This window comes from Dama dama, chromosome 12, assembly GCF_033118175.1.
Source record: "Dama dama isolate Ldn47 chromosome 12, ASM3311817v1, whole genome shotgun sequence".
NCBI classification, from domain to species: domain Eukaryota; kingdom Metazoa; phylum Chordata; class Mammalia; order Artiodactyla; family Cervidae; genus Dama; species Dama dama.
The window spans coordinates 41797873-41824761 of record NC_083692.1 but is presented as its reverse complement, the minus strand read 5'-3'; the positions used below and the strand labels follow the sequence as shown (position 1 = coordinate 41824761).

General features: G+C 37.9%; 2 protein-coding genes and 1 non-coding gene across 11 annotated transcripts in view; 2 read left to right on the top strand and 1 right to left on the bottom strand.

Moving 5' to 3' along the window:
• FAM227B (family with sequence similarity 227 member B) overlaps positions 1 to 22260 on the top strand; it is a 220387-nt gene extending 198127 nt beyond the window's left edge. For 6 of the 7 annotated variants that reach the window (XM_061157111.1, XM_061157105.1, XM_061157109.1 and 3 more), the window contains 4 exons: positions 15037 to 15113; positions 16216 to 16290; positions 18644 to 18713; positions 22122 to 22260. In XM_061157111.1, the coding sequence (XP_061013094.1) occupies positions 15037 to 15113; positions 16216 to 16290; positions 18644 to 18713; positions 22122 to 22244 (345 nt within the window). In that variant the 3' untranslated portion in view covers positions 22245 to 22260. Of the gene's footprint in view, positions 1 to 15036; positions 15114 to 16215; positions 16291 to 18643; positions 18714 to 22105 lie in introns of all 7 variants that reach the window. The other variant, XM_061157110.1, reaches the window with a different exon arrangement.
• On the top strand, positions 211 to 282 carry TRNAW-CCA (transfer RNA tryptophan (anticodon CCA)). The gene has a single exon. It is a non-coding gene; the product is annotated as a tRNA-Trp (tRNA).
• The window catches only part of GALK2 (galactokinase 2), a 153041-nt gene continuing 148382 nt past the window's right edge, over positions 22231 to 26889 (bottom strand). For all 3 annotated transcript variants that reach the window (XM_061157114.1, XM_061157113.1, XM_061157115.1), the window contains one exon: positions 22231 to 22796. In XM_061157114.1, coding sequence (XP_061013097.1) covers positions 22589 to 22796 — 208 coding nt within the window. In that variant the 3' untranslated portion in view covers positions 22231 to 22588. The remainder of the gene's footprint in view (positions 22797 to 26889) is intronic.

Sequence of the window (26889 nt, the reverse complement as noted above, 5' to 3'; positions counted from 1 at the left end):
TATTTATTTTTTATTTTATTTCCTTTGCTTTAGGAGACAGATTCAAAAAATACTGCCACAATTTATGACAATGGGTGTTCTGCCTGTTTTCTTCTACAACTTTTATGGTTTCTGGCCTTACATTTAGGTCTTTAATCTATTTTGAATTTATTTTTATATATGGTATTAGAAAGTGTTCTAGTTTTATTCTTTTACATATAGCTATGGGCTTCCCTGGTGGCTCAGAGGTTAAAGCGTCTGCCTCCAATGCAGGAGACCCGGGTTCGATCCCTGGGTTGGGAAGATCCCCTGGAGAAGGAAATGGTAACCCACTCCAATATTCTTGCCTGGAGAATCCCATGGACGGAGGAGCCTGGTAGGCTACAGTCCACGGGGTCGCAAAGAGTCAGACACGACTGAGCAACTTCACTTTCACTTTCACTTTTACTTTCATTCAGTTTTCCCAGTACCACTTATTGAAGAGACTGTCCTTTCTCCATTGTATGTTCTTGCCCCCTTTGTCATAGATTAATTGACTGTTGGTATGTGAGTTTATTTCTGGGCTCCCTATTCTGTGCCATTGGCTTATTTTTGCCCTAGAACCATTCTGTTTTGATTACTGTAGCTTTGTAGTATTGTCTGATATCAGGGAGCATGATCCTTGAGGTTGTTTTGGCTACTAGGGGTCTTTTGTGTTTCCATACAAATTTTAAAGTTATTTGTTCCTATTCTGTGGAATACACTTTCAGAATTTTGATAGGGATTGCTTTGAATCTATAGATTGCATTGGGTAGTAGGGTCATTTTAATGATATTAATTCTTCTAAACCAAGAAAACAGTATATCTTTCCATCTGTTTTTTTCAGCTTCAGTTTTTTTTATCAGTATCTTATGGTGTTTTGAGTACAGGTCTCTTACCTCTTTAGGTAGATTTATTCCTAGGTATTTTATTCTTTTTGATACAATGGTAAATAGGATTTTTTTCCCTTAATTTCTCTTACATATAGTTGTTGTTAGTATATAGAAATGTAGACGGTTTCTATATGTTAATTTTGTATCCTGCAACTTTACCAAATTCATTGATAAACTCTAGTAGTTTTCTGGTGGCCTCTTGAGAAAGTATATAGTCTGTGTACAGTATCATGTCATCTGAAAACAGTGACAGTTTTACTTCTTACTTTCCAATTTAGATTTTTTTTAATTTCTATTTTTTGTCTTATTGATTTGGCTATTCAGTGTTAGTACTATGTTGAATAAAAGTAATGAGAATGGGCATCCTTGTCTTGTTCCTGATCTTAGAAGAAATACTTTCAGTTTTTTACCATTGACTATGACGTTAGCTTTAAGCCAACTTTTTCACTCTCCTCTTTCACTTTCATCAAGAGGCTCTTTAGTTCTTCTTCACTTTCTGCCATAAGGGTGGTATCATCTGCATATCTGAGGTTATTGATATTTCTCCCAGCAATCTTGATTCCAGCTTGTGCTTCATCCAGCCCAGCATTTCTCATGATGTACTCTGCATGTAAGTTAAATAAGTAGGGTGACAATATACAGCCTTGACGTACTCCTTTTCCTATTTGGAACCAGTCTGTTATTCCATGTCCAGCTCTAACTGTTGCTTCCTGACCAGCATACAGGTTTCTCAAGAGGCAGGTCAGATGGTCTGGTATTCCCATCTCTTTCAGAATTTTCCACAGTTTATTGTGATCCACACAGTCAAAGGCTTTGACATAGTCAATAAAGCAGAAATAGATGTTTTTCTGGAACTCTCTTGCTTTTTTGATGATCCAGCGGATATTGGCAATTTGATCTCTGGTTCTTCTGCCATTTCTAAAACCAGCTTGAACATCTGGAAGTTCACGGGTCACGTATTGCTAAAGGCGGGCTTGGAGAATTTTGAGCATTACTTTACTAGCGTGTGAGATGAGTGCAATTGTGCAGTAGTTTGAACATTCTTTGGCATTGCCTTTCTTAGAGATTGGAATGAAAACTGACCTTTTCCAGTCCTGTGGCCACTGCTGAGTTTTCCAAATATGCTGGCATATTGAGTGCAGCACTTTCACAGCATCATCTTTCAGGATTTGAAATAGCTCAACTGGAACTCCATCACATCCACTAGCTTTGTTCGTAGTAATGCTTTCTAAGGCCCACTTGACTTCACATTCCAGGATGTCTGCCTCTAGGTGAGTGATCACACCATTGTGATTATCTGGGTCATGAAGATCTTTTTTGTACAGTTCTTCTGTGTATTCTTGCCACCTCTTCTTAATATCTTCTGCTTCTGTTAGGTCCATGCCATTTCTGTCCTTTATCGAACCCATCTTTGCGTGAAATGTTCCCTTGGTATCTTAATTTTCTTGAAGAGATCTCTAGTCATGTATGGATGTGAGAGTCGGACTGTGAAAAAAGCTGAGCGCCGAAAAATTGATGCTTTTGAACTATGGTGTTGGAGAAGACTCTTGAGAGTCTCTTGGACTGCAAGGAGATCCAACCAGTCCATCCTAAAGGAAATCAGTCCTGGGTGTTCACTGGAAGGACTGATGCTGAAGCTGAAACTCCAGTACTTTGGCCACCTCATGTGAAGAGTTGACTTATTGGAAGGGACCCTGATGCTGGGAGGGATTGGGTACAGGAGGAGAAGGGGACGACAGAGGATGAGATGCCTGGATGGCATCACCGACTCGATGGTTATGGGTTTGGGTGGACTCTGGGAGTTGGTGATGGACAGGGGGGCCTGGCGTGCTGCGATTCATGGGGTCGCAAAGAGTCGGACACGACTGAGCAACTGAACTGAACTGAACTGATGACGTTGGCTGTGGATTTGTCACATGTAGCCTTTATTATGTTGTGATAGGTCCCCTCTTTGCCCTCTTTCTGGAGACATTTTATCATGAATGAATGGATGTTGAATTTTTCAAAAGATTTTTCTGCACCCATTGAGATGATCATGTGGTTTTTATTCTTCAATTTGTTAATTTAGTATTTTATACTGATTGATTTGTGATATGGAAAAATCCTTACATCCCTGGGATAAATCCCACTTGATCATGATGTATAATCCTTTTAATATATTGTTGGATTCTGTTTGCTAGTGTTTTGTTGAAGATTTTGCATCTATGTTCATTAGTGATATTGGCCTACAATATTCTTTTTTGTGATATCTTTGTATGATTTTGGTATAAGTGTGATTCTGGACTCATAGCATGAGTTCAGAAGTGTTCCTTCCTCTGCAGTTTATTGGAATTGTGTGTATTAAATAGCCATCTGTGGCTATTTAAAGTTATAAAAATAAAATCAAAGATAAATAAAACTTCAGTTCATCACTTACACTAGTCACATTTTAAGTGTTCATGAGCTCTGTGTGACTCTTGTCCAGTGCAGATATCAAACATGTCCATCATCACAAAACAGTACTATAGACAGCACTGTCTTAAGTAAGAACAAAAGTTTAATCCATTCACAGAACTTGAGATATCACTTCTATATATCAGACAGCAAGCATGTATAGTGTTCTCTTTTACCTTGCCACTTTTTAGCTTTCCAATTTTAGAAGTTTCATGGCCTAAGAATACATGTTATCTCATTCATTCATTCTTTAATTCAACAAAATTACCAATCAAGTTAATTTCCCATCTGAGTTCTTAAAATTTCTTGATATTTTGCTTCTTTTTAATTGGATTTTTTCCTTTTATCCTAGTTTTATTTAATTTTTATTTGTTTTTGCCCCAAAATAAACTACTTTTGTCATTGTGCAAAGTTTTGCTTTGATCCATAGTATAAAAGTATGCCACTCTCTGTATAAGCCCTCAGCTAAATAACTTCATAAGTAACCTAGACTCTAGATAATTCTGATTGCCTTTTTATAGTCCTATTTCTGATCCATGAATTTCCTTTATTTAATTCACATTGATACTATTTAATTTGCATTGATAGTAGTTACCTAAAAAAACCCAATAACTCTCCTTTTAGGACCTCAAAGATTCCTTACAGGATAAGATTTTAAATTTTTTAAAATATATTTAAGCTTTATTTAACAGAGTACTTTATAAGCAGAGAAACATCATGGAGTCATAATAAGATAAAGGATGTATTAAATATTTAAATATTGCTTTTCAAAGAGAAAAGGAGATTTTATTTTTAGTTTTAGATAACTGTTATTTGAAGCTGTTCTAGACTTTGCTGAGTAGATTGCTAAGTTTCTCCCTTTCACAAATTCTGCCAATTAGGAGTGAGGGCCAAGTTAAGAAAAAGAGAAGTGGGGAATGAGTATAGTACATTTTTTTAAAGAACTTGAGGAACAAATGAGTCTTGTTTTACATGAAAAAGCATGTGCATGTGTGGTATAAGCATTCTGCAGCCACCTTGAACCAGAGACAATTACAAAATTGCTTGTAAGATCTGGCCTTTTTTTTTTTCTTACTTATTCAGTTTAAATTCTAGTTAGAGTTTTTTCTTTTCCTTTAATAAAATGCATAAGACACAAACCACAATTCAGCAAACTTATTATTGAACTAAATAATGAAATAAAAGATGCTGGTTGCCTTAGGTAATCACATTCCAGGGAGTACGTTATATCAATTTTTTAGGCACAATTTGGACTTTAGATTGTAAACATGGCTCAATGGAAAAATAAGAGGGGGAGCAGGAGGGGTTCTCATCCTAGAGATTTAATAAGAGTTCAGTTTTATTAATTTTTTTAGTGTAAATGTGGATAAAATCCAATTTGTATCAAACAAGAGGAAAATAAAACTTCATTTTCAGATAGTTTAAATTATCCTCAGACATTGAAAAAATAGATATTCTTTCTATACATTAGCCAATGAAAAATCAGATGGAAAAGTCACAGCCTGAATAATTAAAATTTAAAAGGTCTTATCTCAAGTAAATATTAAAAACTGACTAAATTATAATTTTGTGTTTACTCAACCATCTCTCCTTCTAGGAGATGGACAAGCAAAGGAGAAACTGAATAAAATCTATTCTGTTACAACACATTCACCCCAGAAAAATCATTACCATTTCATGGTTCCAGGTGATTCTACAAGATGTTCCATAGAAACCCTATTGTAGCTTAGAGCTGAAGTCCTCAGTATTTAAGAAAAAAATCACACTGGCTCCCTTAAGTGGTTGCCTCATATGTATTTATTCTGTTTTGTTCCATCTTGGTCAATCTCTGGGAAATGGGGACTCCAGAATTTCCCTCTGTAGGAGGGACTTAGATATTCAATCCAGTTACAAGCAAGGGCCTAAAGAACCAGTATTTGCAAAGCAAACCCAAAATTTGTGTGTTTATGTGGAATAACTTTGTGGAGGGAGTAGGGGTGATAGAAATAATGGGAATGGCTAAAGTTCCTCCAAACAACCCTTGGAACTATCTCATTTCAAGGTTGTAAATGACAAAAATGGTGGAATCTCTATAAATTAACAATTTATTTATCCACCCTTATCAAGGAGTGAACTGTTACCCATAACTAAATTTCCCAGATAACTAGAGCCAAGCATTTGAAGCACTAAAACTTTTCTGTTAACTATTTTAATGAAAAATTTCCTTAAAGAGATTTCATATTTCCCTGATTTCTTAAACAGTATAGCAAAAAGTAACTTTATGATGATGACTAGACTTCTCAAAATGAAATCTAAGACTTACCTGCACTGAGATATCAATAAGAATCCTTGTTCAGTAGAAAATGAATAGTAAACACTCCCTGAATACATATTGCATAACACGACTAGTACTAGTCCTACAGCAAAGACAGAATAGGTGTCATCTGTGACAGAAGGCTGCATAGGACGTGCAGTAGCACAGAGTACCCTTGTCCAATTTGAGACAGTCCTGAAGTAAAGGGGAACAGGTTGCTAGGCTTTAATAGTCTTTAGGCCTAATTTTTATAGTTCTGTCTCCTGCTTCAGAAACTGCCTGTTGTCCCTTCTCATTCCTATTAACTCCTTAAAGCCAAACACCATCTCTTATTCATCTTTCTTTTTCATTATTTATTTTAATCAGAGGATAATTAATTTACAGTATGGTGATGATTTTTGCCATACATCAACATGAATTGGCCATAGGTATACTTGTGTCCCCTGCCCCGATCCTGAACCCCATTCCTACCTCCCTCCTCACCCTATCTCTTGAGGTTGTCCCAGAGCAAGGCTGGGATGATTTAAGAGAATAGCGCTGAAACATCTACATTACCGTATGTTAAATAGATGACCAGTGCGAGTTTGATGCATGAAGTGGAGCACTCACTTTGCTTCTTAAAATGGAGCAAACATCCTGGCAAGGACATTTGTTGAATGCTTTTAGTTAAACCTGTGTTAATATTTCCAGTAGTCCTATTCCTTCAGCATTCTAGACTATGCTAATAATGTATTAAATTATGAAACTCACTAAAACAGTAACCCTATTTTACACATCATTCCAGGCCATGTAGCATCTGGGTGAAATCCCAACAGTGGTACTATCTTTTATAGAGTAAGGCACATGTATTTAGTAATAGCATATTTTAGTTATTTTTTTTGTTTGTTTTAACTTGGGTATATTGTGAATGTATGACACCACTGCAAATCCAGCATTAGAATATTTAACAAGGTATAAACAAGGTAAACATTAAGCAGGAAGTAATGGTTATAAGATGAGTTTAGGGCACATGCTGATAAGTTATACAGGAATTCAGTTTTTAGGATTAAGGATCAAATGAATTGTACTGTATAGAGGAGATCCTGGCCACTAGTTGCTGCCTACCTTCCTTTTGCTTCTTATACAATAGCATTATGTGTAGAATGAGCACTTGAACCTGGGAATCTCAGAAGCAACTCTGAGAATACTCCCAGAAGTATCTCTAAGGGATATGAGGAAAACAGCAAAGCCTCCTGAAGCCTCATCCCGGGACATTATTTTTGGTAGACAGGAGCAAAATTTGCCTTTGAGTTGTTCTTTTTCTGAGACACACATACACACCACCACCACCACCTCCCCAAGCTCTCAAAGACAAGGTACTTCCCTTCAAGAAGCCTCAGTTTCTACATCTATACTATAATAAAATTGGACCCTGCAATTTCTGAGGCCCATTCTTTCTCTAATACTCTGTGATTCTAAAAGGAAATCAAATACCCCAGAGTCTGAAGAGAGGCCTTTAAGAAGTCTCTATGTCTTGGTTTGTCACATCCCAACTACAACTGTTGAGAGGTCCCAGAATAGGACCATTTTTTTTATACCCAAATGATTCTCCATTTAGTGCCTTGCCCGGTAACCTCCATGGAGCAGTGCACAAGAAAATGAAGTGTGACATCAATTCAGGCAGCACAATTGGGAAACATGTTATCACATGTCCACAGTCTTCCTGAAGGACTAGAATATAGTGATTCTTCATAAGCTTTAAAGTACTCTTGTCTTTTTACAATTGATAAAAATGATGACGTCACGTATCTGAAAAGAATAAAAATTAGGATATTCACTAACAAATATTAACAGAAGTCTACTGAAAACCATTACCACTGAGTAGTGAAGGAAAAGCTGGGGTTTTAGCACCAACTTCTTACACAGCATGAATATATTAATACAATTATGACCAAATTTTGTGGGCAATGAGTGACTTTATAAAGAATGTATACCCAGTTCATTTCAGTGATGACATATGTTCAAAACTAATAATTTATAAGAAATGAAACAGTTCTTTGTCTCAATACCAATAGTTTATAATGAATGTGCAAAGAAAAGAAAATTCAATTAAGTCAGAATGAGAAACATCATCTTGCTCCCAAATATTGATACTTTATCGTGGAACTCATACTCAAGAGAACAAAATAACTTTGTAAAAGGATAATATCTTTAAAATTCTAACAGGCACTCTGAAGGAGAAATTAGAAGCATAACTCATCTTATTGCACTTCACAGATACTGCATTTTTTACAAATTGAACATTCATGGCAGCTCTGCATCAAGCATGTGTATCAGCCCCATTTTTCCAACTGAATTTTCTCACTGCTTATCTCTGTGCCACATTTTGGTAATTCCCACAATATTCCTAATTTTTTCATTATTGTTACATTTGTTATAGTGATCTGTGATCACTGATCTTAATTTTGCAGATAAATTTTTCATTGAATTGCAAGTTTAAGAAATATACACCATTGTGACGTTAAGAGTCAGGCTTATATCTTTCATTTTTTATTGAAGTATAGTTGATTTACAATATTGTGTTAGTTTCAGGTATACATAAAAGTAATTCAGATATATATATATATATACTTTTTCAGATTATTTTCATTTTAGGTTATTACAAGATACTGAATATATTACAAAATATTGCATATATATTTGCTGTATAGTAGATCATTTTTGCCTATCTGTTTTATGTATAGTAGTGTATACCTGTTTCTCCTGTTGTTAAATTTGTCCCATTCTATTTCCCCTTTGGTAAGCATAATTTTGTTTTCTGTCTGGGAATCTGTTTTTGTTAAGTAAATACATTCATTTGTATTATTTTTTAGATTCCACATATAAGTGATATCATGTATTTATCTTTGACTTACTTCACATAGTATAATATTACCTAGGCCCATTCATGTTGCTGCAAATAACATATTTCATTTTTTTTTATGGCTGAGTAACACTCTCCTACATACACAACATGCAGGCATGCACATGCGTGCACACAAACACACACACACACACTACTTCTTCCTGAGCCAGTGGGCCTTTGAGTGGTTTTCATGTCTTGGCTGTTGTAAATAGTGTTACTGTGAACAGTGGATGCTTGTTTCCTTTCTAATTAGAGTTTTCATTGTTTCCTGATACATGCCCAGGACTGGGATTGCTGGATCATATGGTAGCTCTATTTTTAGTTTTCTAAGGAACCTTTATTTCCATACTGTTTCCCATAGTAGCTGTAGCAGTTTTAATTCCCATCAATAGTGTATTTGGGTTCCCTTTTTTCCATACCTTCTCCAGCATTTATTATTTGTTGACTTTTTTATGATAACCATTCTGACTGGTGTGAGGTGATACCTCATTGGGGTTTTGATTTGCATTTCTCTAATAATTAGTGATGTTGCACCTCTTTTCATGTGCCTATTGGCTATCTGTGTGTCTTCTTTGGAGAAATGTCTATTTAGATCTTCTCTCCATTTTTTCTCAAACTACTGCACAATTGCACTCATCTCACACACTAGCAAGGTACTGCTTAAAATTCTCCAAGCCAGACTTCAGCAACATGTGAACCACAAATTTTCAGATGTTCAAGCTGGTTTTAGAAAAGACAGAGGAACCAGAGATCAAATTATCAACATCTGCTGGATCATCGAAAAAGCAAGAGAGTTCCAGAAAAATATCTATTTCTGCTTTGTTGACTATGCCAAAACCTTTGACTGCATGGGTCAAAATAAACTGTGGAAAATTCTGAAAGAGATTGGAATACCAGACCACCTGACCTGTCTTTTGAGAAACCTGTATGCAGGTCAGGAAGCAACAGTTAGAACTAGACATGGAACAAGAGACTGCTTCCAAATAGGAAAAGGAGTACGTCAAGGCTGTATATTGTCACCCTGCTTATTTAACTTATATGCAGAGTACATCATGAGAAACACTGGGCTGGATGAAGCACAGGCTGGAATCAAGGTTGCTGGGAGAAGTATCATTAACCTCAGATATGCAGATGACCACCCTTATGGCAGAAAGTGAAGAAGAACTAAAGAGCCTCTTGATGAAAGTGAAAGAGGACAGTGAAAAAGTTGGCTTAAAGCTCAACATTCAGAAAACTAAGATCATGGCATCCAGTCCCATCACTTCATGGCAAATCGATGGGGAAACAGTGGAAACAGTGTCACACTTTATTTTGGGGGGCTCCAAAATCACTGTAGATGGTGACTGAAGCCATGAAATTAAAAGACAAAGTGTCTTTTCCTCCTTGGAAGGAAAGCTGTGACCAACCTAGACAGCATATTAAAAAGCAGAGACGTTACTTTGTCAACGAAGGTCCATCTAGTCAAGGCTAGGGTTTTTCCAGTGGTCATGTATGGATGTGAGAGTTGGACTATAAAGAAAGCTGAGTGCCGAAGAATTGATGCTTTTGAACTGTGGTGTTGGAGAAGACTCTTGAGAGTCTCTTGGACTGCAAGGAGATCCAACCAGGCCATCCTAAAGGAGATCAGTCCTGGGTGTTCATTGATAAGACTGATTTTGAAGCTGAAACTACAATACTTTGGCCGTCTGATGCGGAGAGCTGACTCATTTGAAAAGACCCTGATGCTGGGAAAGATTGAGGGCAGGAGGAGAAGGGGACGACCAAGGATGAGAAGGTTGGATGGTACCACAGACTCATTGGACATGGGTGTGGGTGGACTCTGGGAGTTGGTGATGGATAGGGAGGCCTGGCCTGCTGTGGTTCATGGGGTCGCAAAGGGTCAGACACGACTGAGCGACTGAACTGAACTGAACTCCATTTTTTATTGAATGGTTTGGTTCTTTGATATTGAGTTGTATGAGCTGTTTATATATTTTAGATATTAATCCTTTCTTGGTTTCATCATTTGCAAATATTTTCTCCCATCCAATAGGCTGTCTTTCTGTTTTGTTGATGGTTTCCTTTCCTGTGCAAAAGCTTTTAACTTGATTAGGTCCCATTTGTCAATTTCCGATTTTATTTCTTTTGCCTTGAGACCAATATAAGAAAATATTGCTACAACCTATGTCCACGAATGTTTTGCCCATATTCTCTTCCAGTTTTATGGTGTTATGTCTTATACTTAGAGCATTAAACCATTTTTTGTTTATTTTTGTATATAGTATGAGAGAGAGTTCTATTTTGTTGATTTACATGTACCATAGCTGTCTAACTTTCCCAGCACCACTTACTGAAGAGACTGTTTTCTCCATTGTATAATCGAGTAGATTAAGTGACTGTAGGTATCTGGGTTTATTTCTGGACTGTATATTCTGTTCCATTGATTCATGTATCTCTTTCTATGCCAATACCATGCTGTTTTCATTATTGTAGATTTCTAGTATTGTCTAGTCTGGAAGAGTTATGTCTCCAGCTTTGTTCATTTTCCTCATGATTGCTTTGGAAATTCTAAGTCTTGTAGTTCCATATAAATTTTAGGATTATTTGTTCTAGTTCTGTGAAAAAATGCCATGGATATTATGGTAGGGATTACATTACATCTGTAGATTGCTTTGGGTAGTATGACTGTATTTACAATATTAATTCATCTAATCCAAGAGCATAAGATATCTTTCCATTTCTTTTCATCATCTTCAGTTGCCTTTATTAGCATTTTATAGTTTTTAGGGGAGAAGGAAATGGCAACCCGCTCCAGTATTCTTGCCTAGAGAATCCCGTGAACAGAGGAGCCTTGTGGGCTCCTTTGCCTTTCTTATTTGCCTTTCCTATTGTGACTTTCCCTTTCTTATAGATTCTTGTTTCTTTTCTGTTTAGAGAAGACCTGTCAATATTTCTTCTAGAGTAAGTTTAGTACTGTTGAATTCTTTTAATTTTTGCTTGTTGAGAAATTCTTTATCTCTCCTTCTATTCTATATGATGATCTTGCTGAATAGAGTATTCTGGGTTACAAGTTTTTTTCCTTTCAGAACTTTGAGCATATCATGCCACTCCCTTCTTGCCTACAAAGTTTCTGAAGAGAAATCAGCTGATAGTGTTATGGGGTGTCGGGGTCACATATAACTGACTTTTTTTTCTCTTGCATTTAGAATCTTCTCTTTAACTTTTGCTTTTTCATTATGATATGTTTTGGTGTGTGTCTATTTGGGTTCATCTTGTTTGGGACCCTCTGTGTTCCCTGTACTTGAATACCTGTTTCTTTCTTTAGATTCGGAAAGTTTTCATCAATAATTTCTCCAAATATACTTTTAATCTCCTTTTCTCTTCTTCTTCTTCTGGAACTCTTCTCCTTTATGCAAAGTTTGACATGCTTTATATTATCCTATAGATTTCATTTGTTGCTTTCATTTTTTTCCATTTGTCTTTTTGTCTGAGCTTCTGATTAGGTGATTTTCATTAATGTATCTTCCAGATATCTTCTTCTATGTTATTTAGTTGCTATTCATTTGCTTCTAGATTGGTTTTTATCTCAGCAACTGAGTTGTCTAACTTTGATTTGATAGTTTCTATTTCTATACTACAGTGATCTGCATTTTTATCAATAATCTTTTAATTCCTTTAGCACCTTTATTACTTCCTTTTAGAATCCAGGGTCTGGTGAGGTCTCTTTCCTTTTTTGTTCTTTCAGGGGATTTCTCTTTTAATTTGGAGTAGTTTCTCTGCTTTTTCATTTTACTTGACTTTATGAATTTAGGAGAAATAGCTTAAAAGGGCTTTTTATTTGGAAACACCCCTGTGTAGACTATGAACCTAATATTTTTGGTGCAGAGGCTGGTTTCAGTGTAGGTGCTAGCAACATTTTTTCTCAGAGTATGCTGGCTATTATCCCCCGATAGGAAGTAATTGGTGATGTAGTGTCCAGAGCCTATGCTGGATATTGGGTGGGGCCTCCTTCTTGCTCTGTGGATGTCTCAGCCCTGTCAGGGTGGTGTCTGCTCCTCAGTTGTTGGAGTAGAAGCCCTGAGGGTCAAGTTCAGTCAGACTCCTTTGCCTTTGAGTACATGCCCTGCTTCAAATGAGAAAACCATGAAGCAAGTGAGGCCAATATGGTCTCAGTGAATCTACACACTACCCATGCAGGTGTCTGCAGTTTTGCCTAGAAGCAGCCCAAAGTCACTTCTTTTTCTCTGTTGTGTTCCTCCCAGACCTAGTATTAGGCTTTAGTGTGGAGTGGGCGGTACTTGGGCATTGCGGCTGCAGGAACTGAAGTAGCTGAGCTGCTGCCTGAGACCTGGGTTGTCTCCATGCCAAATGTGGCTCGAAGTTGTTGTGTGAGGTGGGTGGATCCAGTAAACTCCCTCTGGGAAACCACCCACTGCATACTCCTACCCAGGGGCTCTCTATCTGAGACTCAGCACCCACTGAGCATTTCTGTGGTATAACGTTTTGCATGCACCAACAAAGTCCACCACAACTGCACCTGGCCCTGCCACGCAAGCAGTGACAAAGGACTCTGAAGTCTGGCCCAAAATACACCCCAGACTATCCAGGCTATCTCCACTAAGCTAGATCAACGAGTCCTCTCCCAGAGTCTGTCTGCCAGAGATTCAGTGCTTAGTCACTGCACATATTTGTAGCCCTGCCCAGTGCCCACTTCAGATTGGGAGATGTGGCAAGCCAGCTACCAGTCTCTCTCTGCCCTGATTGTAAGCAAGTCAGCACAGAGGCACTCCTTACAAGTAGAGTCTGGGCTTCTCCAGCCCCTCTGTCCCAGCTTATTTCCCAGCAAACAAGGGGGCTCCCCAGGGTTTGCCCTGTGTGGACCTTTTCTCCTTTACAGATCCCTCCCAGGGAAGCCAGTCCTGTCCTGATTCCTTTTTTCCCATCCTACTTGGTTATGCGGAGACTCTTCTTGCAGCTTTGATTGTATAGGAGATCTTCTGCGAGTTTCCAGTTGATTTTCTGTGAAAAACGTTCCACATGTAGATGTATTTTTAATGTGTTTGTAGAGGATGGTGAGCTTCTGTCCTCCTACTCCACCATCTTGAGATTCCTCCTCTAGGCTTATATCTGTACAGAAAACTATACTCTAGACCCTAGATATGATTAAGGGGTTAAAATAAACTTGGCATGTATAATAAACAGGAGTGAGCTTCTCTCTCAAATCTATTTCAGAGAATTTCTATCCTATTCAAGATAACATAATCATCTAGACCCTCCCAAACTCTGTGCTTGGTAGGATGAAGTGTGGTCTGATAGCAACACTGCTTCCCGGCAACTCAGTGATGCTGTTAACAGGTTCTGTGACTGGCAGAGAGAAATTTATCACTCTGGCATTGCTGAAAAAGAATGGAGTATGCGGAAACCAAGTGTTCTTTTCCTTGATTCTAAGACCTTAATATTCAACTACTGATTATTCAATCATAACTGATTAAAGTTATTTCCTAAGTAGTTTAGAGCACCATAGGGAAGACATTAATTTTATACAAGTTTATTGTAAGAATCTTTGTTGTGAAGCCATTCGTGTTTTTCATTCTGGTTATCTCAGTTGAGATATACTAGTCAGGAAATTACCTGTCTCAGGAACCATATCCATCGAACTCTTCCTAACATTCTTATACCAGATAATTAAGATTTAAATAAGCATCAAAAACATCCTTGAAGGGAACTTAAATATTTATTTTAAATGAGCAAATTGCATCCAGAGAAAGATGGAGGTGATACTGAAGGGTGGTTCAGGTAGGAGAGTGGGACCATGGAAATACAGACTCATTCCCTGTGTCTTAATGACAGCAGAGGTTTAAGAGCTCCTACTTTATCAATGAACCTAAAGTATTAACACAAAATGAGGGCTGCCCTCCTTTCAAGTCACTTTCTGATTGCCACTTCAGAAGGGAAGCAAGTGTCTGCTTTGCCAGACACAGACATAGGTTAAGACCAGGGTTAGGGACACAGACACTTCTATAACAGAATCAGACAGTATAAGAGCCCCAGATTCATTAGCAGAACATTTATATCTTCTGCTTATTACCTTTTTCCATGCAGTTAGCAGAGGCAGCCAACATATGCTGCCAGTCACTTTCAGAGTCTCTTGGAAGCCAAGAGATTTTGAGGTTTCAGTCTATGTAGAAATGAAGAAATGTCCGGAATTACAAAAATGTTAGTACAGTTTCAATATTTACATTTAACAAATCACTGCCTTTAAATCATACCAAAAAAAATGAACATAGTAATTATGGGATTTATGAAACTATAACTCCTTTGCACTATGAATGGTGTAGTCTAGATCGCAGGGAATAAATTTGCCATGGTCACTGGATACTGTCTTCTTTTCGTCCTTTCAGTGCATCCCAGACATAACATTCACGTTTATACATGAGACCTTTCATGCCTGGGAAGCCCAGGCAAGAGGGCTCCCTGAGTCCCCCTTTGAGGGATACTGTTTACCTCTGCCAAATTTTCCTAGTTGAAAATCTTTCCTTAACCATAGGCCTATCACACCACCTGCACCAACTTATCGTGATATTATAAAGGAAGCAAAAAGACAATTTGCAAAAAACCGAAAGGATTTTAGAATGTAAGTTTACTTCACACTAGTGATAAATATAAAATCATAGACACTTTTAAAACTAGATGTTACCGTAGAAATTATCTATAACTAAGCTCCTTATTTTACTGACAAGAAGAGTCACCTCTGAGCATCTTATAATAGATTCGGAGATTCCTTTCAGGTAAGTGTCAATGTATGTTGTAACCATTGCGGCCAGGCATATGTCAGAGATTGAAAGAAGGAAGGAAGCTTTCCTGTGGTCTGGGTGGAGAAACCAGGGGAGAGTTCCAGAGAACAGAGATTGGAGTATTATTCATTTGCAAGGATAAGCCCTGGAGAACAGACAGGTTGTTTGCAGTAGAAGGAGTTCTTGGAGCACGGGTGGTGTGGAGGGAAGGCAGGGGTTCTTTGCTGAAATGTTTTCTTGGGGAAACAAGTTTTTTGTGCTTAACTAAAAATGATTACTCTTGGCCAGTTATAGTATTCTTATGTGCCAGGAAGCATGAAATAGCTTAATAAGGATGTCCATCAGTTTTTATGAGAACAAATTGGCAGGGTCCAATTCTTCTGCTTATGATGTCAAGGTCACTGCCTAGCTGTCTTATTGCTCTTAAAGGGGAGAAAGGATGAGCATCCTACCCTTTTGGTACCAGATGCTATTCAGGAAATACATCAAAGAGAGGTAAACCCAAGAGCAGTCAGCCAAGTCCCATTCCATCCAGCAGGCAGGACAGAAGTCTGAGCTGGTACTTCCCCTGGGGCCCATTCCTCTCCCACTGACACACACATGTGCATGTACACACACAGACACACATACAGAACCCTTAGGCTTCCTATTTTCAGTGGGAAGAACAGGGACGGGTACCTTGTAAGACAGTCTGTGTGGGAGCAGCAAGGTGGAGTCCAGACCATGCTTAGGTGACATGGATGATGCCTTTGGTGCATGTTTATAAGGGGAGATGTGATGGGAAACTCCTTATACCAAAAGTCATGCATTGGGGTGGGATGCTGAAAAGTTTTGTAAGGAACTTTTATTCATGTGGAAGGCAGCAAATTGTTGATTTATTCTTTCTCAATGAGAATTGCCTGCATTATTTTAAAAATTTAACTCGAAACTTTGATTTTATAGAGAAAACCGCGTAATTAATGAAGAAATAAAACTCCTAAGACAGCGACAGGAAAAAGTTGACAAGGAATTTCATAGGTTTGTTTCTTATTCAACTTGTAGTGTTTAAAAAACATTCTAATCAAATAAATGTGTTGTGTAAACCACAATGGGTTTAATACGTAACAATTCATTAATTGGAATATCTGCTGAAGTTTTCTACTCAATAGTTCATCTGGATTAGCACTACTTTATCCATATAATCACTTACTCTGCTAATTTAATTAATTGCTAAACATCATCATTATCTCCTTTTATTCCACCAGGCATAGGACTTAAGCTGAGGGCCTTTTAAAGATCCGTAACCAAGCCTTGCCCTACAGATGTGAACTATAGAAAAACAACCTGTATAGTTGGTCTCAGGCTAGTTCTTTGTCCCTCTTCTGCCCCTGCTGTTTCCCCTATACATACAAACATTGTACCCCCTGAAACAAAGAAAGTTGGGCACATGTGTTTATTTCATAAATGAGGGTGTTGGGACTAACCCACTTCTTCTTCCAGTATATCCACATAAGCAAGGATAAATGTCCAATGAGTACAGCACTTCAAATAAACCACAATTTTCTTCCAGTCATACTGCCATACTTCTGACTGCTATTTTGCAACTTGTAAACCCAGTCTCCCAATCACATGAGAAAACTCAGCTCATTATTTTAAAAGCTTAGTTCACTTTTCACCAAAAATTTTATCACCCAGCTTTCACCTTCACAACACATGAATTATAAGATCTTATTCCCAGGTTCTCAAAAATCAGATCTATAGAGGATAGGATTTCTCACCATTCAGGATATGCAGAAGAATGCAGACCAATTTTCAGAGCAGCTCACAAGAAGCACTCAAATATGTGTTATGCAGTGGCACACTGCTGGAGAATGTGAAGGGGGAAATACTCAGATGAATATCTAACTCCAGTGAGCCTGTTAAATTTACAGGCAGAGTGTTCAAGTTTCTATCTGTAGTCTTCAAAAAAAGATACTCATGGAAAAGAAAGACAAAGATGGGAGATTAGGTAGTGGTGATGGTTGCAAAACTTTGCAAATATACTAAAACCCACTGAATTGTATACTTTAAAAGGATGGATTTTAGGGTATGAGATATATCATCAAAGCTGTTATTTAAAAATAAGGGGAACTGTAAGTTAAAAGTGGGTTGAAGATGGATTGATTTTTGACAAAGTGAGATGAACCAGTCTCAGAATGATTTGCAGTCAAGAAGACTCTAAGAGAATATTACTGAAAAAAGGGCACCAGGGATCTTTTGGAGTGTATTTAAATAGTGCTATGAAGAAGAGACCCAAAACAACCATAAGAGCCAGATTGAGAAAAGCAGGGAAGGAGAGCCCACGAGGGTAATAAACGAGGAGAAAACCCAGGCTGAGGAGATAAAATTGGCAGAGATAAAGCAGAGAATGAGTGAGGGAGCATTAATTGTCAGTCAGAGAACACTAATGCAAGAGACCTCTAAGAAGTAGCCTTACTGCATGCTCTCGGGGAACCCTAGACTAAATGCTAAAGAAACCTAGAGCAGGCCTTATAAGGGGTTGGCTAATCCAAACTTCATGCTTAAGCAAAGTGTGTTTGGAATTTTTAGAAAATTTTACTTCCTACAGATTTCACGGTATAATTTTTAAATGTTTCACTTGAAAAATGCCACTGAATCTAATAGCCTTCTTCCCTTTTCATTTTTTTTCTTTCACCTATGTTTTTCTTCCTAATGTCTTTCCCTTTTCCCAAGTTCCTATCCTTACTTGCTTGGCCTGCCTCTGCTCCTGTCTTCATCTGTAATCTCTGGAAAGGTTCCTGCTGCCTCTTCATTTCAGTTATTTAGCTCCTTCATAAATATTTCTTGAATGGAGTAGTTGGTGGCCGAAATCATGATATAGATTCCTGGATCCCCAGCCTCGGTGAGCTTACAGTTTAGTAAGCACTCTCACCCTCCATCCTTTTTCATCTCTGTCTCCCCCGCCAAGATCTTTCCCAGCCCAGTTCCTTTTACTCTTCCCTTCGCAGTGACTCATCCTACAGTCTCCAGTGGAGCACAGTGAGCAGAGTCAGTCAAGGGAACACTGTGCGAGCCCTCCCTGAAGGGGGTGTTTCACTGTCACACGGTGATTACAATGGAGGGCTCTAGTCTCACTGCTTGGGCACAAATCCTCTATTGCTTGCTAGCTAAAGGACTGTGGACAGGTCCCTTAACCTATCTAAGACTCTTCCCTCATCTATAATACAGAATAGTAGAACTTACTTCCTAGGATTATTATCAGAGTAATTGAATTAATATATGCAAAGTGGTAGATGCTAGCATATTATAAACCCTGTAAATGTTGGCTCTTAGTTGGTGTCAGTATAAAAACAATTCGTTTGGTTACCAGTTGTCTTGTTTTCACGATTAGACTCCAAGCAAAGGCTACCAAGAAACCCTGTGAAGTTAAGAATGATTTTGAGAATTTCCTGCATCAACTAGTAAGTTGTTTTTTGTGTTTTTTTTTTCTGAAAATAATTGAGAATTCTTTCTTTAGCTTCTCTTACGAAGACTGGAAAATACTTAATAAGCAATATATCATTTTTACATCCAGGTTACAGTAGCAGGATAGAATACATTCTTGTTATTTAACCATCCACATGTACATTTAGTATAATCTCTGTCTCATGATTTGTGACAAGTTCATGCTCACTCATCCCCATTCGCTTCTGATCAGAAGCATTTTATACAACTGAAAATCTCCAAATGCAGTCAGAATTTCAAACTAATAGAAAATTATTGGTATTTGAAATCATATTTTATTTCCCAGTAATAATTCAACAAAAATATATTGGATTCCTATGTTAGATGAATGACCCTTGCCTTCAATTAACAGGAACATAGGAAATGATAAGGCTTTAAATAGGACTCAAGTATAAGAAGGAAAGAAAAGGAAGGAGTTTTCTTTGTTCCCTTCCCTTCTCCTCCTCCTTAACTTACAGGCAATCCTGTTAAATCTAAAGGTCCTTCTTCCCTTCCAACAAGAAAGAACATGGAGAGAATAGAGTACAATAAATCTGAAGGTTGAACATTCTGAGGCCAGGAGTAAGAGAGAGCTTTTCATTTTCAGCGTGCCAGGCTTCCATGCAAAAATCTAGAGCAATCCTCATTGGCTATTGCTGTAATGTCAAAAACAGGTCAGAGAATCTAACCAAAGTCCTATGAACCAGAAGGTAACAAAGGAGTACGTGCATGCTAAGTTGCTTCAGTCATGTCTAACTCTTTGCAACCCTGTGGACTGTAGCCCTCCAGGCTCCTCTGTTCATGGGAGTCTCCAGGCAAGAATACTGGAGTGGATTGCCCTGCCCTCCTCTAGGGGCTCTTCCTGACCTAGGGATCCAACCTGAGTCTCTTGCATCTCCTGCCCTGTTGGGGTGTTAAATATTAAACAAATAGAACAATTTTTCCACAGACAAAAAATTATTCCTCCCATTATCTCGTGATCTCTCTTTACTACTGCTAGAGACACAGGTACAGAGAAATATTTATTTAGTATAAGAAAATTGTGGAAGTAAGCTGGTAAAGAGCAAATGACCTCAGCTGGTGAACAGTAAATGGCTTGAGTATTAGGGAAACTATATGAGCTGTGGAAAGCATAGCACACTGGAGAGTCTGTGCCTCAGCTAAACACGGCCACTGCTTCCTCGTGTCTAGGTCACTGTGACTCTGCAGGAATTGAGACCAAAGTGCTATCAGATCTTTTACCATTTGCAATCCAGCTGCTGCTGCTGCTGCTGCTATGTCACTTCAGTCTTTCTGACTCTGTGAGACCCCATAGATGGCAGCCCACCAGGCTCCTCTGTCCCTGGGATTCTCCAGGCAAGAATACTGGAATGGGTTGCCATTTCCTTCTCCAACGCATGCATTCATGCTAAGTCGCTTCAGTCGTGTCCGACTCTGTGCAACCCTATGGACAGCGGCCCACAGGGCTCCTCTGTCCACAGGATTCTCCAGGCAAGAATACTGGAGTGGGCCAGATTCTTCTGTAAAATTCCTGTTTAGGACTCGAGTTTTTAAATACCCTGGAGGTCAAACTATATAAATCTGTAGATCAGACACAGCCTGTGGGCTGCTGGTTTGCAACACCTGCTCTACCTGCTGAACACAGAGCTCTTCAAAATCTGGTTCCAACCAATATCACCGATCTTATTCTCCACTACATCCATCCCAAGGCAAACCCTTCACTCCCTCCAAGTCTTCTGAACATACAGTGCTTATCCATAATCATATACTTTGATCATCTGCATTGCCTATTCCCCAGCTTTCAAATTCTATTCATCCTTAAAGAAAGAAAGTCTTCCCTCCTGGCTTCTCTTCCCTTGGGCTTCCCTGGTGGCTCAGAGGATAGAGAGTCTGCCAAGACCCAGGTTTGATCCCTGGGTCGGGAAGGTCTCCTGGAGAAGGAAATGGCAACCCACTCCAGTATTCTTGCCAGGAGAATCCCCATGGAGAGAGGATCCTGGCGGGCTACAGTCCACACAGACCCAAAAAGTTGGACATGACTGAGGGACTTCACTTTCTTGAGCCCTCCCCTTTCCACAAATGAGTTCAATATCTTTCATAATTTCTAGAATAACACCAGGTGATGGTTTCATTGGAAAAATAGTTACCTTGAAGAGAACTACGGGAGTAGATTCAAACTTAGAATGGCTATGTCCTCCAAAGCAGAGTGTGCACAAGAAATGTTTTCTTACCTATTTTGTAAAGAAGGTTTCTCATGTGAAAAATTTAAATAGAATAGCAAAGCAAAAGCAAGTGCATTTTTTACAATAATTCAGGTATCTTCAAAGAATTATATATCAATCAACCACAGATCTTCTGTGGAAAAATGGAAAATTATTAAAGGATTATAATTTTTAAATCAATTTTTAAAATGCAAGCAAATTTGACTTAAGTTTTATCAAGTATTTACCTTTCTGCTAAGAATAAAAATGTACCAAAATTTATTTTAGAATAGAATAATGGATTTCCTAGTGTTTGTATATGACTGCTGTTCTTTGAGAAATGTTACAACCAATTTTGTCTCAGCCTCTCTGAAACTGAGATTTAAGAAGATGCGCAATATTTGAGCAAAGCCAAACTGAGGATAACAGAAAATTATGATAAACTTCTGGATAATTTATGCCAGATAACTACTGTCCCTCAATTATCTGACTATGCCAACAAAATGCTTTTTGGTCTAAATTGTGATATAATTCAGGGAGGCCTTCCTGTAGTCTTATCTGGGGGATAGCCACTCATTAACCATAACCATGAGGCCAAACTTTCTGCCCATTTTGATAAACAGGCATCTACTGACAACCCTATGCAATCCCAGAACCCACTCTCAGCTTTTTCATGCCTCACCTGCATGCCTCACACCTGCCCTACATTGGTTCACATATACAAACAAGCCTTGCTAGACATACAGTGAAGGATGTAAGGCACAGATGGATTTTCCTAGGATAGTAAACCTGCATCCTGGACTAGAGAGGCATTTTAAAAAAGGTAGGATAGAGTGGGAATAAAGTAAATTCCGTGAATAAATTGAATTATTTGAATTAATATTTGGATGATTCTCTATTTCCATGTGCACAGAGATAAAAACTTGAAGTTGTTGTTGTTTTTTTTTAATCCAAAGTTTCTCTACTATGGTAGAGAAAGCTCAGGCCAAAAGAATTGAAAGTGATTATTTATATGATATCAAATGGTTAAAAAAATTAAATCAGCCTGGGATTTTCTTCCTGAATCCAGTTTTTGAAAAAAAATTTAAGTGATCCCCCTCAAGTTGATAACTGGGAGAATCTCACTTTCAAGTATACAATATCCAGAAAAATCTGTAAATCCTTAATAGTGTATTGTTTTAATAGCGTTTTGAAGCTCTAACTGAGAGAGAATTTCTGGCATCACTGTCGTCATCATCATCATCAACAGAAGACTACAACCCTGAGGAAGAAGAAAGCCAGGAGAAATCAGAAGTAAACTGTATTTAAGAATGTATGTTTAATTCAGGTACAATTCATGAGGTACCAGTATTGATGGTCTTTTAACCATGTGTCTTTAAAAATCTTGAAATCAATAAATCTAAGTAAATTATCTTAAGAGATCTCTATCCAAGCATAATTTTCACCCTTATTGGTAGAAAACATATTTCAGGTGGAAAAATCATCTTTATGAAGCATAGGGAGCTTTCAACCATTTCTTTGGAAATATATCTTGATAACAGCAACCATTTCTTCATAATACAAAACAGAAGGAGGATTAATTTACTGTGGCATAAGAAGTCCTGCCAGTCCCTAAATGCTCTAAATCGTTTCTTGGAGATTTTTTACATTGTTTAGGTCTCAAGGAAAACCAAAGCTCCTCCTCCAGGTTTGGTAGCAAACAAACTCTGCTTCTCCGGCACTACGCTTCGGTTGCTCCTCTGGTAATAGGCTTCGTGCACATTTGCCAGGAAGCTGGACAGCTTGTCAGCAGGTACTATTGAAACTGTGCAGCCTCCCCATCCTGCTCCAGTAAGTCGTGATCCTTGAGCCCCAAATTTCCTAAAACAATGAGAAAAAAAATTAGAACTTGCAAATGAAAATGAGAGTTGATTTTCCTGGTGCTTCAGAACACTCTAAGAACTAAGGTGAGATTATGTGGTATGCTTTGTTTTGTGGGTTTTTGTGGGTTTTTTTTTTTTTCAGTATTGTCAAATATTTTAGGACATTACAAAATTTGTACTATTGTCAGAAGGTGATTTGAAATTTAATTGTATCTAAAACTAGCCCCAAGTTTTGGCTCTTTAGTAAAAGTCAGTAGTACTCCTGTTTCATGAGGGCTGACAATAACCCCTGTAGTCTTGATTCCATAAAGCCAGCATTTGAAGAGTTATAGAACAAGTCTTCAGGTGATCAAGAAGAGGGAGTAAAAGAAAACAGGTAGTACATATAATCAACAGTATGAATCAGAAGGTTGCTCTATAAGAGGGCAAATCAAAATTTAAAGTGCAAGTCATATACATACAAGCGAGAGCTTCCTCTGGTGGCTATTTAAGCTGCATTCAGTCACCTAGAACAGATAGCCTAGATTTGTGCTAAATGAATTTATCAACAAAGAAAGCTACTAAACTCTAAGTTAGTTTACCTGCTAATCTCTAAAGGGAAATTATGCAGACCTTTCCACAAGAGGGTAGTGGTTCAGCAGGTCCATCCCCATTTCCCCTGTGCCTTCAGGAGCTGGTTCTGATGACTGGACTCAGAATTTCTCATCTGACAAAATGTGTGGTTGAGATGGAAATGACTATATAAGCCTCCGTGCAGAAAGATGTAATTTTAGTCACCATCAACCAGGCACAGTTTCAAACCTAAGATTTATACTAAAGTGAAAGGCCCTACACAAGTACAAAGATCACTCATCTTTAAAAGATGCAATTTATCCTGACGAGAACAGTTCACATGTGCTTCCAAATTCGTCCTAATAAAATTTACTCCAAATTCATAGCAGATTAAGAATTTCATAATTAATTTAGCACAATTCTGTCCCTTTTTTCCATCTAAATGAGCTACTTTATTTCCTGGAAAATATCAATAGAATATTACCCCTATTCTAGGACATGAGAATTGTTGCACATCAGTAATTCATTTCCCCCTCAATGATTTTCTCAGCTGATTTCTTTTCATCATGTTATATTCATTAAAATATGTTTTTCTTATGAAAGTAGATGTCTAGAGAAGAAAGCAAAAATGCTTACAAGCAAATAGATTATTCATCTCCTCCTGCCCCTCAAACATTCAATTTATGGCCCAGTAGGTAAATGGAGGCTAAAGTGACAAGTTTTACTTACCCTGAGATTCTAGTATTATCTTGAGTCCCTAGGCTGGCAAGGGGCTAGTTTGCAATTTGGTGGAATAAAAAAAAAAAAAAGTGGTCACACAGCCATATCAAAATCTCTCTTCTTGTGAAATATGCTGAGAAAAACAGAGGTGTCACTGAAGTATCTCTGAAAGACACTAAAATCTAAGCATCAAAGCCAGCATGGTATGGTTTAGAGAACAGTATGCCCTCCTATTTGATTTTCTAAGACCCAAACTATGCCATTTTTCTGGACTCAAGTCAACCAAGACTTTTATGGTCTTCAGTGAACTTCTAGGCATGTTTTTCTTACACTTTCTCATTTGAACAGTTTTTGAAAACTGTGGTCTCAAAATTGAATCTAAAGCAAACTGAAAGTGTTTCTAACTGGCTGCAAAACCCATAGGAATTGTGCCAGGGGGCCTATTTTCCTGACTCTCCTGCCAGTTTCCAGAGGGCAGACACTAGAACTCTTTCTAGGTAAATCATTCACTTTTAAGTCTCCAGAGCTGCTCTGTCACCACCCTGGCTGCTACAAATGAAAATGAACTGGATTGCATCAACCACATGGTCTGAAATCATCAGGACTCAAATTTCCTCAGTAGGGAACAGTAAGTGCTATCATAAACAGCCCTCTGCCCCTGAGTCAGTGGCACTTGTGATCACAAACCAGGTGTTGCCCCAACAGCTAATCAGCAGCCTGCCCAGCTGTACACACTCACAAAGGCAGCGAGATCCTGCCTGCAATGTGCCCTGCTGGAATGTGGCCATAGAAACTGTGTGAGAGAGCCAGAGTTAGGAAACCAATAAGCTTTAAATCAAGAAAAAAGTAGGTGAGCTAAGGGTGTTAAGTGAGCTTTTCACAATTGCATTTTTTTCCTGGGAAACTAGTGAGACATTAAAAATACAGCTCCTGAGCTATGGCACATCAGAGAAGCAATACAAATACTAGGAAAACCAAACCCCTAAAATCCCAAATATCACTTTGATGATTGTGGTCAGTTGATTGGGAATAACATGGAAGGTTTGGTCAAAACAACAAAAGCAGCCTCAGCATGATCTACCAAACAAAGACTAGGGCTGATACAGATTATAAGGAATGTTCCCTTTGATCCCTTTTATCACTGAAAAGTGTACTCCTATAACCAGCTTTCCAGACACCTAAGTACAGCCTGAATAAAATTTCCTAGTTTTAAATGAACTGAGTTGACCATAAAGCACTGACTAAAGTAAGGCATGGATCAAAGGTGGCCTTGAGGGAGGAGGTGGGGAGAGATCCAGTAAGTCCCAACTTTGCCACAAATTGCAGAGGGAAAGCAAGGAATTGTGCCTTGTGTTTTAATTCAATTTTATTTCAAGACATATATTGACATATAAATAGATATTAAGTTATTTCAGAAAAATCTTGAATTTAGGGACAGGTTATTATCTATCTCTGTAATTCCAGCCCAGCATAATTCCAGGCATTTGGTAGTTTCTAATAATTAATGTTAAAAACTTCAATTATGTGAAACAAAGTAAAATAATAAAGGAAAATGATGATGCTTGCTCAATTATAAAATAACTATCTTAAATGAACAAAATGTAAATTGTAAGAAATGGCTAAATTTTAAATATATTGAGTAAAATAAAACAACTTGAGACAATTATATGTGTATTTTATACATATATATATCTCATCAGTAATGTACTCTTTTTCTGGAAAGACTTCTAGCTTCTGCTCTAAGAGTATAATTTTCTGAGTAGAATCTTGGGAAAACACAGTTTCTAGAACAATTTCTATGATTTTTATTAGAAACACTTTCAGACTGCTTTTGATTCAAGAAACCATAGACTTCAAACAGTGTTCAAATGAGAAAGTATAAGAAAATATAACCACATATCCATTTTATAAATTTAAGCCACAAAGGTCACTGAAGACCAGTTGGTTTGTCCTGCAAATGGCATACATATTGGGGGAGGGGAGTGTAGAATCAGGGGGACAATAAATGGAGGACAGAAACTCAAAGAGAAGTGAGCCCCTAAGGCAGCTGAATGGCTCTCTTCCTTTTTCTTGACAGTGTTCAGATTAGCCTGTAAGATCACGAGGAAAAGAGCACACACAGGTGGATTTACACTTCATTCTTCCCTACTCCCACCTGCTTAGGAAAATGGCTGCAAGAAGCTAAGCTGCACAGGCAGCCATGGAAGAAAGTTGTGGGAAGACTTCTGAGGAAGCCCGCAAATGAACTTCTGTAACCTTTGTTGGTCTTTTAAAACTTGTTATTTATCTTCCTGAGTAGCTTGGGCAATAACACCTCAGTGAGTCCTAATTTCAACAAGTGTCAAGATGGAAGTAAAGGCATTAACTATTTTTTAAGTATTATATAACCAGGGAAACCAATAAAGAATGAGCTGTCTCATATATAACTGACTTATTTCAAAATTGTTTTATGTTCCTCAAGAAATCCCATTTTCTTAAAATTTACATTTAGTTCAATTAAAATAATCATTTTATAATTGGGCAAACTTCATCTATTTTCTTCATTATTTCATATAATTGAGGTTTTCTAATTTAATTAGAAAAATAAACCGTCTAACTGGATAAGTATAATTTCCTTCTCCCTCTCTGGCCCTTTCTTTGGATTTTAAACTGATTTTCTCTTGAAAAGCAGTAAAAGGCTCAGCTGAAACAAATTCAAGCATCTGTGATCTTTTCTATCCTTTTTCCCCCACTTCTCTCCACTTGAGTCATAAAGATGTCCTATAGACGAGCTACCTAGAGCCACCTAGCTCAGATCATATTAAGATTTGTAGATAGTG